Source organism: Halichoerus grypus, chromosome 3, assembly GCF_964656455.1.
Source record: "Halichoerus grypus chromosome 3, mHalGry1.hap1.1, whole genome shotgun sequence".
Classification (NCBI taxonomy): domain Eukaryota; kingdom Metazoa; phylum Chordata; class Mammalia; order Carnivora; family Phocidae; genus Halichoerus; species Halichoerus grypus.
The window spans coordinates 110,036,322-110,052,956 of NC_135714.1; the positions used below are offsets into that span (position 1 = coordinate 110,036,322).

The window sequence follows — 16,635 nt, forward strand, 5'->3', positions numbered from 1 at the left end:
ATGTATCCATTTCTTCCACATTGCCTAATTTGTTGGCATTTAATTGCTCATAATATTCTCTTATAATTGTATTTCTTCAGTGTTGGTTGTGATCTCTCCCTTTCATTCATGATTTTATTTATTTAGGTCTTTTTCTCTTTTCTTTTTGATAAGTCTGGCTAGGGGGTTATCAATCTTATTAATTCTTTCAAAGAACCAGCTCCTAGTTTTGTTGATCTGTTCTACTGTTTTGTTTTGTTTTTTTAATTTCTATATAATTGATTTCTGCTCTAATCTTTATTTTCTCTTCTCCTGCTTGGTTTAGGCTTTATTTGCTGTTCTTTCCAGCTCCTTTAGGTGTAAGGTTAGGTTGTATATTTGAGACTTATCCTGTTTCTTGAGGAAGGCCTGTATTGTTATATACTTTCCTCTCAGGAACGGCTTAGGAGCACCTGCATCCCAAAGCTTTTGGACTGTTGTGTTTTCATTTTCATTTGCTTCCACGTATTTAATTGTTCTTTGATTTCCTGATTGACCCATTCATTCTTTAGTAGGATGTTCTTTAACCTCCATGTATTTGTGGTCTTTCCAATTTTTTCTTGTGGTTGACTTCAAGTTTTATAGCATTGTGGTCTGAAAATATGCATGGTATGATCTCAGTCTTTTTGTACCAGTTGAGACCTGATTTGTGGCCAAGTATGTGATCTTATCTGGAGAATGTTCCATGTGTACTCAAGAAGAATGTGTATTCTGCTGCTTTAGGATGAAATGCTTTGAATGTATCTGTTAAGTCCATCTGGTCCAGTGTGTCATTCAGAGTCCTTTCCTTGATATTTAGATGATCTGTCCATTGCTGTAAGTGGGGTGTTAAAGTCCCCTATTATTATTGTATTATTATCAATGAGTTTCTTTAATTTGGTTATTAATTGGTTTATATATTTGGCTGCTCCCAAGTTAGGGGCATAAATATTTACAATTATTAGATATTCTTGTTGGATAGACGCTTTTATTATGATACAGTGTCCTCCTTCATCTCTTATTACAGTCTTTGGTTTAAAATCTAGTTTATCTGATATAAGGATGACTACTCCAGCTTTCTTTTGATGTCCATTAGCATGATAAATGGTTCTCTACCCCTTCACTTTCAATCTGGAAGTGTCTGGGTCTAAAATGAGTCTCTTGTAAGCAGCATATGGATGGGTCTTGTTTTTTAATCCATTCTGATACCCTATGTCTTTTGATTATAGCACTTAGTCCATTTACTTTCAAAGTAATTATTGAAAGATATGAATTTAGTGCCATTGTATTACTTGTAAAGTTGCTGTTCCTGTAGATTGTCTCTGTTCCTTTCTGGTCTTTGTTACTTTTGGGCTTTCTCACTGCTCAAAGGATCCCTTTTAATATTTCTTGCAGGGCTGGTTTAGTGTTAATAAATTCCTTCAGTTTTTGTTTGTCCTGGAAACTATCTCTCCCTCTATCCTGAATGACAGACCTGCTCGATAAAGTATTCTTGGCTGCATTATTTTCTCATTTAGCATGCTGAATATATCATGCCAGTCCTTTCTGGCCTGCCAGGTCTCTGTGGACACGTCTGCTGCCAGCCTTATGTGTCTACCCTTAGGTTAAGAACCTCTTGTCCTGAACTGCTTTCAGGATTTTCTCTTTATCTTTGAAATTTGCAAGCTTCACTATAATATGTCGAGCTTGTGACTTTTTTTTATTTTGAGGGCAGTTCTCTGTGCCTTCTTGACTTGAATATCTGTTTCCGTCCCCAGATTAGAGGTGTTCTCAGCTGTAATTTGTTCATATAAGCCTTCTGCCCCCTTTCTCCTACTCCTCATCTTATGGGACCCCTATAATATGGAGATCCATATATATATATATACACACATATATATATGGATATATATATATATGGATATATATCTCAGGGATCTTGAGAGGATGCTGTTACCCCTGGAATTCTGCCCTGCTTTACCACCTGAGCACCTTTAAGCCAGGGACATCCCCCACTGCAGCAAACTTCTAAAAGTTCTGATTTTGCACTCCTCTGCTTATAATACTTTGCAGTATCCTTCTTAAGCAGGTTCCCTCCCTCCTCTATATTCTCAGCTATATAACCCTGGATTCAAGTCTCTGCACCTCCTACCTTCCCAACAGTGGTGGCTTTTCTACTTGTAGACTTGCAGCTTTTCTCTTCTCAGATCTCCGATTGATTTCTTAGATATTCAGAATGATTTGATAACTACCTAGCTGTATTCAAGGGATGAGACGAACTGAGGGTCCCCCTACTCCTCCTGAGAGAAGGAATTTTAAGCAGCTTCACTCCCAGGGCAGAGCCTGTCACGGGGATTGATCTCACAACCCTGAGATAATGACTTGAGCTGAAATCAAGAGTCCGACGTTTAACCAACTGAGCCACCCAGGTGCCCCAACGTGAATGTATTTTAGGATTAGGAAATCAATTAGAGGGTTTCTCATATCATGAATACTTTGATAAAACATTTTTATCACTAAAAGTCACAAAATTTATTAAAGATTTTAAAGATATGCCATCAAAAATATTTCAAACTACAACCAAAGATAACAGTATTCTTAACCCTAAGAACAGGACAAGGATTTCTAGAGAAATGGTATACAAATTGATGATTTTAAAAAAACCCAGGTTTTTGCTTGGATTCTGCTTCAAATTAGAAATTTTATCTTAGGAAATCACCTAATTTCAGCCTGTGACAAAGTAACGGATTTCTAAGGAACATTTTTGCATTAAGAAACATCATACAGAGAATTTATAGGAATGAAAACTCTACCAGTTAGTTGCTTGGGAGGAAAGCAAGCACATTAGCTTTACTTTTTTAACTGATGAAACTGTTTAAAACAAGTTTACTTCAGTCTGTCTAGGAGAGAAATAATACTGCCCACAGAAAAAATATAGGTAAGAAAAGAATTAATACCTTTATTTTATCCAGTAATGGAGTATACAGTGTATCCAACTATCTTATAGGAGCTCATTTTAAAGGAAAGGATTATTAGTTTTCAATCCTTTATGTTAACCATTTCATAGATAGTCTTTACGAATATATAGGAAAGCATTTTAATGTAAATATTACAGTAAAAATGAAAACAGTAGTTTTGCAAATTCATGTCTCTGACACAAATATCAAATAAAATTATAACCAAGGTTTCTTGGAGAAGTGGCTGATTCCATAGCTGAGGTAGGGAAAGTACAAGATGAGAGAGGAACATAGTTTATGCAAAAAAGCTACAGAGACAATATGAGAAGAAAAAAAATTATGGTAAGGGATTATAACAAAAAAATAAAGACCAATGAAACCATCATAATATTAAAAAAGAGGGGAAAACTCTTCTTTACTGAAAAATGACAGCTAATAAATGTATAAAAATGATAGAATATAATCATTTGTAATCACCTCTTATAATATTTATCTCAGGCAAGGATTATCAATGGATGCTAAGACCACTGGATGAAGTTTTTGGTAGAAAGTATACCTGTACTGTCTTTGAGTATTTCCTCCAATTATTTATAAAGTATACAAATGGAAAGTTCTGGTCTTACCACCTTAACCATGTGGTCAAGCTTAGCTTCAACCAATGCACAACCTTATATTTTAGCTTCCTGATGTGATCAAGTGGGAGATATACATATCACTCTGCCAGAAATGACCTAAATCTGATCAAGAAGAAATGGTCACATGAATCCAGATGTGGAATATTCTGGATTGTACAAAGGATTCTTTGTCATACACAGAGGAAGGCTGAGGACTAGGTTAAATTGAGGGAGACTACACAGACATAGCAGTCAAATGCAATGATACATAAATTTGGATTGGATCCTGGATTTGAAAAACCAAAAAGCTAATAAGGATATTTTAGGGAAATCTGAGTGTACATTAAAATAATGATTTTTTTTTTTTTTAAGGTATGGTAATAGTGGTGTGGTTGTGTAGTAAAATGTCCTCAGGGGAAAAACATGCCAAAATATTTAGGAGTGAAGTGTCATAATGCCTGCAGTCAATGTCCAAATGTTTGGCAAAAGAGTGTGTGTATGTATAGAAAGAGATGGAATGGATGTGGTAAGACATTAAGAATTATCTGGGTAAGGGGAAAAGAAGTGTTCACTGTACAGCTTTTAACCTTTTTATAGGTTTGAAAATTTCTAAAAACAAAACAATACAAAATTAATGGGAAACAATTTCTCACAGTGAGGGAGAGGAGAGCTCTAGAATCAACAGACTTGTATTTACATCTAGTTTTGCTACTTCCTAGAGGGAGAACCCTAAAGCAAGTTACTTGTTTCAGTTTTTTTAATCTTTAAAATGGGTTTTTCTTTTTTTTCCTCCACAATTCACTTTACACTTTCAAACTTTACCACAACACTTATGAATTGATTCATATCCATACAGAAGAAAAGGCAAATAGATGTTATGTCTTCCTTGTCTCTTTATATGAAAGTAAACTTACATTTCCCAGTTTTAATTTGTATAAGCCTCACAATTCAAACCAAGAAACAATTCATTAGTTTAACACAAAAATATCAGATTTAGTCTTGATAACAGAATTGAAAATAACAACACATTCACATATTGTACAAGTGCCAGCATGATATGATCAAAACAATGCTGGGCTCAGTACAGCAGGAGAAGGTATGAGTCTAAATTCTGGCTTTAACTGGGTGGCTCAGTCAGTTAACTGTCTGCCTTCGGCTCAGGTCAGAGTCCCAGGATTGAGCCCCGGATCGGGCTCCCTGCTCAGTGGGGACTCTGCTTCTCCCTCTCCCTCTGCCCCTCCCCCTGCTCCTTCTCTCTCTCTCTCTCTCTCCCCCTCACTCTCTCTCAAATAAATAAATAAAATCTTTAAAAAAATAAATTCTGGCTTTAATTTGTATATAACTTTGAGTGAGTCAACAACCTCTCATGGTTTCAGTTTCTTTACCAATAAAAAAAGAGGTCAAACCAGATTTCTCCAGTCCTACGCTCCTCTAAGATTCTGCAAGCAAACAGTAGGTTTTCTTCTCTTACTTCTTATGCATTCTATTTTCTTTTTGAGGCTTCTTTTTAATTTTACACTTCAGGTGTATTAATCTTCACGATATTCTTAGCCTAAACCCCTCTCCTCCTCTCTAACTTCCTCTGTCCCCACCTCAGCCCCACTCTAGCTCAAATGGTAGGGGTATCCTGAGATGACTTTTATTTGAAATTTAGCACAATTGGTTTAGTTAGCTGATAGTTAATTAGCTAGGTCCATTAGGCAAAAGCTTAGGTAGTATTTAGTCTTGGGTTGTGAAATTCTGTAAACTTTTAAAGTTTAAAGACTCCTTACTTCCTTCCTGGTTCTTATGGCAGCATGTTGCACAAGCCGAGAGACTGTTTCTTTCATTTTCTCTATATTTTCTTCTTTTTGCTTCTCTTCAAGTAGAGCCTTCAGAAAAATAATCACATAATCATTTCATGTTATTATAAATCACATCATTATTAATAAAGATAACATAGTAAATGATTAAAAACCTCTCCACTAATCACTTTGTTGAAAGCAAACATCTTATTCTAAACTTCTGGGACAGTATCGTGGTTTTAAATATCATTTATATGCTGACAACTCCCAAATTTACATCTCTAGACCAAATATCTTTCTGAACAGGGTGTTAATACACAACTAATAAATTACTGAACACTACATCTGGAACTAATGATGTACTATACTATATGTTGGCTAATTGAATTTAAATAAAAAATTAAAAAAACCAAAAATATCTTTCTGAGCCTGAAACTGCTCCAATTTTAGGCCTGATTGAATCTCTCTTTTTTTATCATTACGTAATAAATGGCCTTGTGTTCCGATCCCACTACCTTCCAAAGATACCATACACATTCCCATCTGTATTTTTTAAATTGTTTAACAAATTTCTTCCTGCTTAAATAGGTAAGCTAGTGAGAATTAACAGCTATTTTTTATTCAAATAGAATAGGGTGTTATATTAATTTCAGGTGTACAATATAATGATTCAGCAGTTTTTTTTTTAAATTCTTTTTTATTTCTTTATTTTTAAGTAGGCTCCATGCCCAATGTGGAGCTTGAAGTCATGACCCTGAGATCAAGAGTTGCATGCTCTACCGACTGAGCCAGCCAGGCACCCATGATTCAATAGTTCTATACATTACTCAGTGCTCATCATAAGTGTACTCTTTTTTATTTTTTTAAAGATTTTTATTTATTTATTTGACAGAGACAGAGAGAGACACAGCGAGAGAGGGAACACAAGCAGGGGGAGTGGGAGAGGGAGAAGCAGGCTTCCCGCGGAGCAAGGAGCCCGATGCGGGACTCGATCCCAGGACTCTGGGATCATTACCTGAGCTGAATGCAGACGCTTAACTGACTGACCCACCCAGGTGTCCCGATAAGTGTACTCTTAATCCCCTTCACCTATTTCACCCATCTCCCCACTCACCTGCCCTCCCTCAACCACCAGTTTGTTCTCCATATTTAAGAGTCTGTCTCTTTTTGTTCATTTGTTTTGTTTCTTAAATTCCACGAGTAAAATCGTATGGTATTTGTCTTTCTCTGACTTATTTCACTTAGTATTAGACCCTCTAGGTCCAACCATGTCGTTACAAATGGCAAGATTTCATTCTTTTTATGACGGAGTAATGTTCCATTGTATATATACACCACATCTTTATCCATTCATATATGGATGGGAACTGGGTTGCTTCCATATCCTGGCTATTGTAAATTATACAGTAACAGCTGTTTTGATGTAACAACTTTGTGGGAGAGAACGGGACAATGAAGAAATAGGGAAACATCATAAAAGAACAATAATAGGCTGTGTTTCATGTCTGTTTGTATGATCACTGGAGAGAATCCTTGACTTTCTGGAACAAGCAACTAAAGGTGGGACTTCTATAACAATTAAACAGTGGGTCAGGAGGGAGCTTAATACTGTTGCCATAAATGGGCTCTTTAAGGGTCTGCTGACTTCGGATCTGAGTAGATTTGAGGGATAGGCAATGAATATCACTACTTCTTTGTCCATTGTGCTTTACACAAAATGTTCATCTTTAGTGACCTGATATTAACAATGCTCCTATGACTAGGCTTCAGAGGGGAAAGATAATTTTGTCTTGCTCTGAACTGTTTTAGCTAACTTAGAGTTTAGAGCAATTTCCAAGTATATTATGTCTATGTTGTGCCTTTCAACCATTCTAAGAGACAGTATTCAAATCACAGATGAAATTATTAGCTGAAATGCATGACAAGCACCTTTGCATTCTCACAGTTTACATTTGAATATTATTTCCTTTTTACTTATTAGCTTCTTAATATGTGACTTATATAGCTTGTTTCATTTTTAACAGCCCTCTTGAAAAACCCTCTACTATGTAAAAAAGGAAACATGAATAAAGCAAAGTATTTCCTTTGTACTCCCCATATTTCCCAGTAATTATGCTTATGTTAGGTATTTAATAAATGTTGGTTAAATGAAGTAATGATTTAATGATCTCTAAATAAAGGAGGCAAGAACATTAAAAACAAATCTATCCACTTGGTGACCTCTATGAACTATATACCATTTATATGGAAGTGATAAAAGAAAAAAACTATAATATGTGATAGCATAGGAATCACAATTGTTAGAGAGTTAAAAAAAGAACAGTGACATGAAGGTTCTAGTTAGTAAATCTTTACAGCTACATTTAATTCCTGTCAATTAAGCTTCTGTTCTATTAGAGTAATTATGTAGGTGATGAAGGGGAAATAAAGATGAGTAAGATTAATCTGATTCAACTGAATAATATAGGGTATACTGCATTAAAGTGCTATAGCAAATTTTTTAAAGTATGAGACTATAGAGGATGAGTATTATTTACATCAGGATTGGAGACATAAGATCTGATATGAAAGCTTTGGGAAAAGGTTTGACATTTTATCGTATTTTGTTTTATTGTTTTTTTAGTTATCTCTACACCCAACGTGGGGCTTAAACTCATGACCTAGAGATCAAGAGTCGCATGCTCTTCCAACTGAGTCATCCAGGTGCCCCCATTTTATCATGTTTTATGATTAAGTCTTACCATGAAGAATATGTCTGTTAATGGAGAGCATAGCAGTTTCATTTTCATGTGTTCATTCTGTAATTATTGACTCCCTTATTAGGTCATATATATTATTTGTAAACATGTTTACTAGTTTTCTTACCTGATTTTTTTGAAGGTTAGCTTCTTCTAAGAGCTGCATGCTATTTCTGGCTCTTACAATAGCTTCATATTTTTCATTTTCTAATTCATTGCACTTTGCTTGTAACTCTCTGGTCTGTTTTTCCAAATGTGTTTTTTGTGCTCTTAATTGGGTGGCTTCTTGGATTGCTACACAGAGTCTAAAAGTAAATAATTACATTGCAAAAGTCAAATATTTTTAAAGGGAAGAAGGAAAATAGTAGATTTACTGAGCATCTATAATAGAACAAACACTATTCCGGTTACTTTCACGTGTATTTTCTCATTTGATCTGCACCGAAGTTTTATAAAGTAGGTTTCATTATTTCCATTTTAAAGAACAAGAGACCCAAAGAGGTGAAGCATTTGATTAAGGCCATATGGCTAATGAGCTGTGGGGCTGAGACTGAGCCTAGATATTCTGACTCTAATTATGTTACACTTTCTACAGTATCACAGCATATTATATAGTTACATGACAATGTTTTAAAGCAACTCCTTAAAGAATGAGTTATTCTTTCTATTTATATGGTCTTTTAAAATTTTTCCTTTTTTGCTTGGCATCCTTTACCCACTCTCTACCCCGGTAACCCATGTTGATTTACTAATGTGTACCGTTGAATATTTTTCTCCATGTTCATAAAACCGTATACACATATATACACATGTACATACACAGATATACATACAAAGTATATACACATTGGTCCATAGGTTTTTAAACATAATTTGTGTTATAAAAATGAAAATTATAATATACACCCTTCTCTGCACTTGCTTTTCTCATTCCATATCTTAGAGAAATCCCCTCAAGCAATACATCCAAAAGCTCTTTCTTTTCCTGGTCTGATGGATGGAACTTCATCTCACTGTTAATTTGTATTTCCCTGATTACTGGAGGGTTTAAGCATATTTTTAGTTTGTTAGCCATGTGCACTGTCCATTTTGAATTTCCTCTTCATATCCTCTGCCAGTTTTTTTCTGATGGGTTATTTGCTTGTTCTTTTATATGAACTCTTTGAATGTTAAGATATAAACCTTCAGGCTGTTCTGTATGCTACAAATATTTTTCCCAAATCTACTTTTTTGTTGTTGCCTACTGACTCTATTTAGGAATTCTTTACTACACTAAAACGTTCACTTTAATAACAGCTAAATTTGATTTTTTTTTCAGCTTGGAGGATTTCATTTTTTATAAAGACTATTCCCCTCTTCCATAGATTGTTAATGTAATTTCCTAAATTTCCTCAAAAGATTGCTATGCCTTTAATATTTTTACTGGTAAATCTTAAATACATCTGGCGTTTACTTCTCTTTTTTTTTTTTAAGATTTTTATTTATTTGAGAGAGAGAGACAGAGATAGCGAGAGAGAGAGAATAAGCAGGGAGGAGAGGGAGAAGCAGATTCCCACTGAGCAGGGAGCCCGATGTGGGACTCGATCCCAGGACCCTGGGATCATGACCTGAGCCGAAGGCAGACACTTAACCGACTGAGCCACCCAGGCACCGCTGGAGTTTACTTCTGAATGTGTTATAAGAGAGAAGTCCAATTTAACTTCCAGATTGATGGTCAGTTGTAGGAATACCATTAGTAACTGATAAATTGAAATAATCCCCTTAACATACTTAAAATATGCAAATATAATGATTTACTTATGGATTATCATGTTTCATTGATCTGTCTATTCTATACCCAAATCAGATCAATATGGCTTTATAATAGGTTCTGATACATTCTGGTAAGACAACTCTTCTCTTACATTTCATACTTTTGTTATTTTCAGGCATTTCTTTTTTCTAAGTGATGGCAGGAGAAGCATTCTCTATCCTCTTCCCATGCCCGCTACCCACACCAAAGAACCGGGAGGAAACTTCCCTGCTATAGCACACCTCAGACTCTCCCAGTTTTGGGAAATGAGAGAACTCAGCCTACCTTTTAGATCTCTATTTTTAAACATTTTTGTTGTTGCTGTTGTTTGGTATATCTGCTTCATTCTGAATGGAGTTAAGGTCTACCACCATTTTAGTCAGGGTTCTTAGTTGCCAGTAGTAGAAGCCAACTCTAATTTAAGCAGAAAAAGGGTTTATTAAAAAGGATATTGGTAAGTTCACAGACTTACTGGGAGAGCTGGAAAATCAAGTTTAAATCTTTGTAGCAAGGGACATGCTCAAAACTTCACCACAGAATTAGCTGATTCTCTCATGAAGAGCTATACTCTGGGGGATTCCAGATTCAGATGGCCCAAAATAATGACCATATCTATATTTTTATCAAAACCACCCTTTCATCAAATTTCCTGGCTTCTGCATCACATATTTAGCTATCCTATTATTTGCTGTACTTAGGTATATTAATGTATCTTTTTCAAAACAGTGTCATTTTTCAATACATAAGGTCCCTCTTTATTCTGTTTACTGCTTTTTACCATGAAACCAGACCGTGTGTAATATTAAGACTGTCACTCCTCCTTTCTTTTTAAGTTGCTAATGTGCTCCACTAAAACCTTTATTTTAAATTTAAAACTAATTCTCTTCATCTTCCCTTCCTTGAGAGCTATGTTCTAGTTCATTTACTCTTTGTTTTAGGTGTTTTCTAATATATTACTGGGCCTTACTTTTTTTTTTTTAGATTTATTCATTTATTTTTAGAGAGAGAAAGAGAGACAGAGAGCAAGGGGGGAAGGGCAGAGGGAGAGAGAGAATCTCAAGCAGACTCCCCACTGAATGCAGAGCCTGACTCGGGGCTCAATCTCATCACCCATGAGATCATGACCTGAGCCAAAATATATGACATTATTCATTCTATTTTACTGTAGTTAAAGCATTCGTGGAAGAAAATGAAGCAGCCCCAACCACTCTCAAAGAGGCATAGGACATCTAGCACTTTACTAGTATTAGTTCACTGTTTGTTTCACCACGGTCTCTTCAGGGCCAGGCAGAGCAGGTGACTCATGAAGGGCATGCACCAACTTCATCTCTCAAGAACAAGCTTTGTTTAGGACTGGGTGAATTCCAACCCTGAGTCAAGGCTCCTTGACACTCTTATCCAGGCTTCACACCCAGTCATGTCAGAAAAAACCTTGCAACTAAAAGTTTCACATGCATTCAACAGTCTAGCAGCCCCAGCAACCACTTGGCTCTGAAAAGTCAGACTGGTTTTAGAAGTGGAGTGGAGTTACAGTAAAGCAGATTCAGATCATCAGCTTCATAATTTATAGGTTTCCATAATTTTATAACATAAAAGACATATTACTACTATTCTTATTCTCATAAAGGCACTTCTACATGCTCTTATAAGCCAAATCTTATAAGAATCCTGTCAACTTGCTAAAATTGGGTCAAGTTCCCTCTTTGTAATAATGGTAACGAAAAGGATAACAGCAAAAACTTATAATAACATTCTTTGTGCTAGGTACTTTATATGAAAGAAAACATAATCCTCAATATCTTCAACAATGCTGTGAGATAGGTTTTATCATTAACCTATGAGGTAGGATATAAGCTTATATTATAGAAGATATAAGACAGGTTATAGCATTACATTTATTTTATAGATGGAGAAAGAGTAGTACAGAAAGGGTAAGCAACATGCCCAAGGTTATTTATCTAGTTACTGGTGAAGTCACAGTTTGAACTCAGTCTGGGTCCAGAGTCCATGTTCCTAATAAATATACTATACTGCCAAACACAAACTTCCACTTAAATGATACAGATTCAGCCCACAGATCTATGTACCTATAACTACACAGCAAGGGGCTGTCATTTCAAGTAAAGTTGGGGGTAAGAAGGCATACTAAAACCCAGGGTATTGAATAAAGTCTGAATATTGAACATCATTACTCCCAGACTCTTTCTTCAACTTTGGAATACACTCAGGCTTGTGCATTTTTACTCCCAGGCCACAGCAGAAGACTGATGAATCCTACCCTGGGGAAACTGGCCCAGGAAAGATTCTGATATATGGGAACTGCTCAAGGAAAAAGCCAGCTTACTGCCTAAACATAATACAGTAAAGTCTGCCAGATCACAACCCACCTATGCACACTTAGCCTCTTATCTGCTTTTTGGTGTATCTTTTTTTTTTTAACTGAAATATATTTGACATGTAACATTATATTAGTTTCAAGTGTACAACATAATGATTTGGTATTTGTATACAATGTAAAATGGTCACCACAATAAATCTAGTTAATATACATCACCACATATAGCTATTTTTTTTCTTATGATAAGAACGTTTAAGATCTATTCTCTTAGCAACTTTCAAATATACAGTACAGTATTATTAACTATAGTCACCATTTTATACATTACATCCTATCACGTATGTCTTTTATAACTGGAAATTCATAACTTTTGACCACCTTCACCCATCTCACCCCCCTCCCCCCAACCCAACCACCAGTCTGTTCTCTACCTACAAGTTTGGTTTTTAAAGATAAGGAATGATTCATGAATTTGTCTGTGGGCCATGCTAATTTTCTCTGTATTCCAATTTTTAGTAGATGTGCTGCTAAAGCAAGTATTTTGCTATCTTACTTTTAAATATCAATGGATAGAAAGGATCACCAAGCACCAAGAAAGACAGAAGGGCACACAGGAAAAAAAGGAATGTTGAAAGAGCAGAGACAATAATAACAGAAGAAAACCTTATAAAATATATATTTAATATACTGAACTAAGATATAACATCTGTTAAATAAGAATAAGCTACTACAGAAAAAGAAACAGAATAAGAAATGGCTCTTTAAAATAAAATTAAGATAGCTAAAATAAAATATTCAATAGATGGTTAATTAGAAGAAAATTTAAGGAAACCTCCAAGAAAGGAGAAAATAAATGAAGGAATGAAAAACAAGAGAGAAAAGAAAGGAAAATTAGGGAATCGATCCGTAAGGTCCAATATTTAACTAATATTAAGTTCAAGCAAAATGAACAGAGAAAAAATGAAGAAAACTATCAAATGAAAAAATCTATAAAAAAATTCCTTGAACTGAAGGACATGAATTTCTAGACTGAAATTTCCCTGGTAAGATGAATGAAAAAGGATTCTCACTGCATGTACACACTGTGCAATTTTAGAACACTGATTGTGGTGGTGGTGGGTGGATGATCCTAAAAATCTACAGAGGGAAAAGAGGAATCACATATAAAAAATTGTAATTTTGAATGACATAAGAATTTTCTCCTATAGCTAGAGGCTAGACAATTTAAGGAAAATATCAACATTCTAAGGAAAAAGGATTTAAAACCTTGGATTTCCAACCTATGATTCATTACTCAACAAAACTATCAAACACCTTTGAAAGTAGGATAAAGATATTTCTAAATAAGCAAATCTTAAAAAATGCATCCCATGCATGGAGGACATTGGGAGAAGGAAGGGAAAAATGAAGGGAGGGGGGCAATCAGAGTGGGAGAAGAACCATGAGAGACTATGGACTCCAAGAAACAAATTGAAGGTTTTAGAGAGGAGGGGGTTGGGGGGATGGGTTAGCCTGGTGATGGGTATTAAGGAGGGCGCGTATTGCATGGAGCACTGGGTGTTACACGCAAACAATGAATCATGGAACACTACATCAAAAACTAATGATGAAAAAAAAAACTAATGATGTATTGTATGGTGACTAACATAACATAATGAAATAAAATTAAATTAAAAAAAAATTTGTCCCATGTATCCTCAGAAAGCTGATGAAGAATTAAAATGAGAGGGTCAACAAAGAAAGAAGCAGCCATGGGGATGCAAAAGACACAGGCTCCAATACAGAATGGCAAGAAGGAAATCCCAGGACCACAGTGAATTAAAGTTTTAAAATGAGAGCTTGCATCAGTCCTAGTGAACGGTCTGAGGCAGGGGATGGAGAACACCAATGGATTTCTTCAAGAAAAGGATGTAATTACAATGACCTCATGTGGTTGACCATATTGAGAGGCATTTTAGAGCTTTGATAGAGTACTTAGCTATGAATTAGTATGAAGTACACAGAAAACTTGCTATGTGAAGAAATGAGATAATTAACAAGAAACCATTGTTCATTATAATGTTTGTGGTACTATATGATTTTGAAACAATGCTTATATATTTTTCCTTTGATAAAAATAAAAGTAACAATGAATAAAGCCAATTTATCCAATTTATAACTAACACACAAAACCTTTCTTACAGAACTGATACAATAATTAAATAATTTTATTTGGTCAATAGCAATATTAAAAAATATTCAGATTAATTTGCAAATATTTCATAATAAATCAAGGAGTTATAACTATGGAAAAGATTTAAGACTTTTATTCTTTGTAACAATGAAGACTGTTTTATTCTTTGTGACAGTTTATTATAGACCTTTTTTCTACCTTGTTCTATTTCGTTAAGACCATTAAAACAATGAAAATACAAAACCGTTTTTTACCATTGGGAATAATTATCACTTATTATTATAAGTAGACTTGTTTTAAAATAATAAACTTGGTGCCGGGTCCCCTACATATTCTTCTCTCATTTAATCCTAACGAAACTGCAGCTAAGTGAGGTTGGTTAACTTCTCTAAGATATAAAGACAGAAGGTATTAGAACCAGAAATCAAAGCAATTCTGCCTCTAAATCTCAAAATCTTTTTACTCCAACAATTAATAGTCCTGTCCCCAGATAGCTTTACTTTGAGAATATCATCAAATTAATCTTCGTAAAATATTAATTTCATCATGCAGTCTTGGATAAAGAATTTGTAATACATCACATGAAATCCAAATTTGACTAATTTTATTTCCAAGGTCCTCCATATTTTATCCAACCATATTCACCAATTTCCAACGCATGGCCTTCCAAAAGACCATATTTCAACATCTTTAATTTTTTTTTTTTTTAAGATTTTGTTTATTTATTTGACACAGAGAGAGACACAGCGAGAGAGGGAACACAAGCAGGGGGAGCGGGAGAGGGAGAAGCAGGCTTCCCGCCGAGCAGGGAGCCCGATGCGGGGCTCGATCTCAGGACCCTGGGATCATGACCTGAGCCGAAGGCAGACGCTTAACGACTGAGCCACCCAGGCGCCCCTTTCAACATCTTTAATGAAAGAATTTATGTATTCTATTATGCTTAGGAGTACGGCAGCAAACAAAAAGCTGAACAATGATTAGAATGAAATTCACTATTTACCAGTCACCTAAATGAAGATTTCTTAGTCCTATTTGCATATTATTTTAAAAGAAACACCAAATTTAAAAGTATGAAGAGGTAGTTTAAACCAATTCCACTCATTTAACTTCTGCCTTATTTAGCTGAGCATATACACACCAGCAAAATCTTTCCCAGAAAGAACTGTCATTCTCTGGAGGCAATTCCCAGGATCCACGAATCATCTAAAAAGGGGGAAAGGAGGGACCCTTTCTTTGAAAGACAGAAGGAAATAACTTATGCTTCTTAGGTGTTTATGACATTTGAAAGGATCACGAATAATAATTTTAAAAATAATAATAATAATTTTAATAATGGCAAAAAAAGCATTTATTGAGGCCAAAATGTCTCTGATTTTGTGGAACAGAGATGACCATTAAAAACAAAACTTTTCTAACTGGCAGTTCCATTAAATAGGATACATTTACACCTAAAACAGATTGGCTGAATGGTGCTTAGAAACACACATCAAGTACACTAGTAACTCTGCTTTCTCTTTTATATAAGTACAAGAGATTTTTAAGCTTTAAAGTATATAAACTTTTTTTTTATCATAACAGTAACAATATTAGTTTAATACCTCTAAAAGGCAGTCAATGTAAAAATTTCCTTTTCAGAGGTGGCTAGCTGCATACTGGACTTTAAAAAATATCCTTAGATTTTCTTATACATGCACTGATCTCTTCTTAGAGAGCTATTTGGTTAGGCTGTATTATAGCTTCATACTAAAAGCAAAAAAATTTAAAACAACAATAACAAAAATCCGCAAACTCTCAACACTAAAAAGACAAAGCATTGTTAATGAAAAAAACAACTTGATTCTTTATGATTCAGTATTAGAATCAAAAGGAATTAAAATTCACTATTCAAGAGTTTACTGTTTTAAGTCTCTAGCATTTATTTTCATAGCATAGAATATCTACTAAGATAATAGAAATGAAAATCTACAACCACAGACTGTTTCTCTAAGGTTAGCACAAAGAAGTTCAGGAAAGCAGTAGTACAATCAAATCAATCAATAAACGCTGAAAAGTTTAGAAAAGTGAAAAGCAAAACCCCAAAACCCTAGCACTTAAAAATTACAACTCTTTTCATCAAAGTCTCTAGTAGTTAAAATCAATTAGTTCTCAACTGCCATGAGGAAAGAAATTATTTTTATTAATACTCTGAAAAACAGGAAACAAAAGGTCAAACATACTAATTTTTTTTTTCTCAACAAACAATAAATTAGCTTTGGATCTATGA

General features: G+C 34.8%; 1 protein-coding gene across 8 annotated transcripts in view; it reads right to left on the reverse strand.

Annotated features, from left to right (window-relative positions):
- The window catches only part of SCLT1 (sodium channel and clathrin linker 1), a 202,189-nt gene that overhangs the window by 95,906 nt on the left and 89,648 nt on the right, over positions 1–16,635 (reverse strand). For all 8 annotated transcript variants that reach the window (XR_013446457.1, XM_078069232.1, XM_078069234.1 and 5 more), the window contains 2 exons: positions 8,197–8,374; positions 5,320–5,418 (listed from right to left, as the gene is read on the reverse strand). Coding sequence is in view for 7 of the 8 variants with exons in the window: in XM_078069232.1 (XP_077925358.1) it covers positions 5,320–5,418; positions 8,197–8,374 (277 nt within the window). In the remaining variant the exon portion in view is untranslated. The remainder of the gene's footprint in view (positions 1–5,319; positions 5,419–8,196; positions 8,375–16,635) is intronic.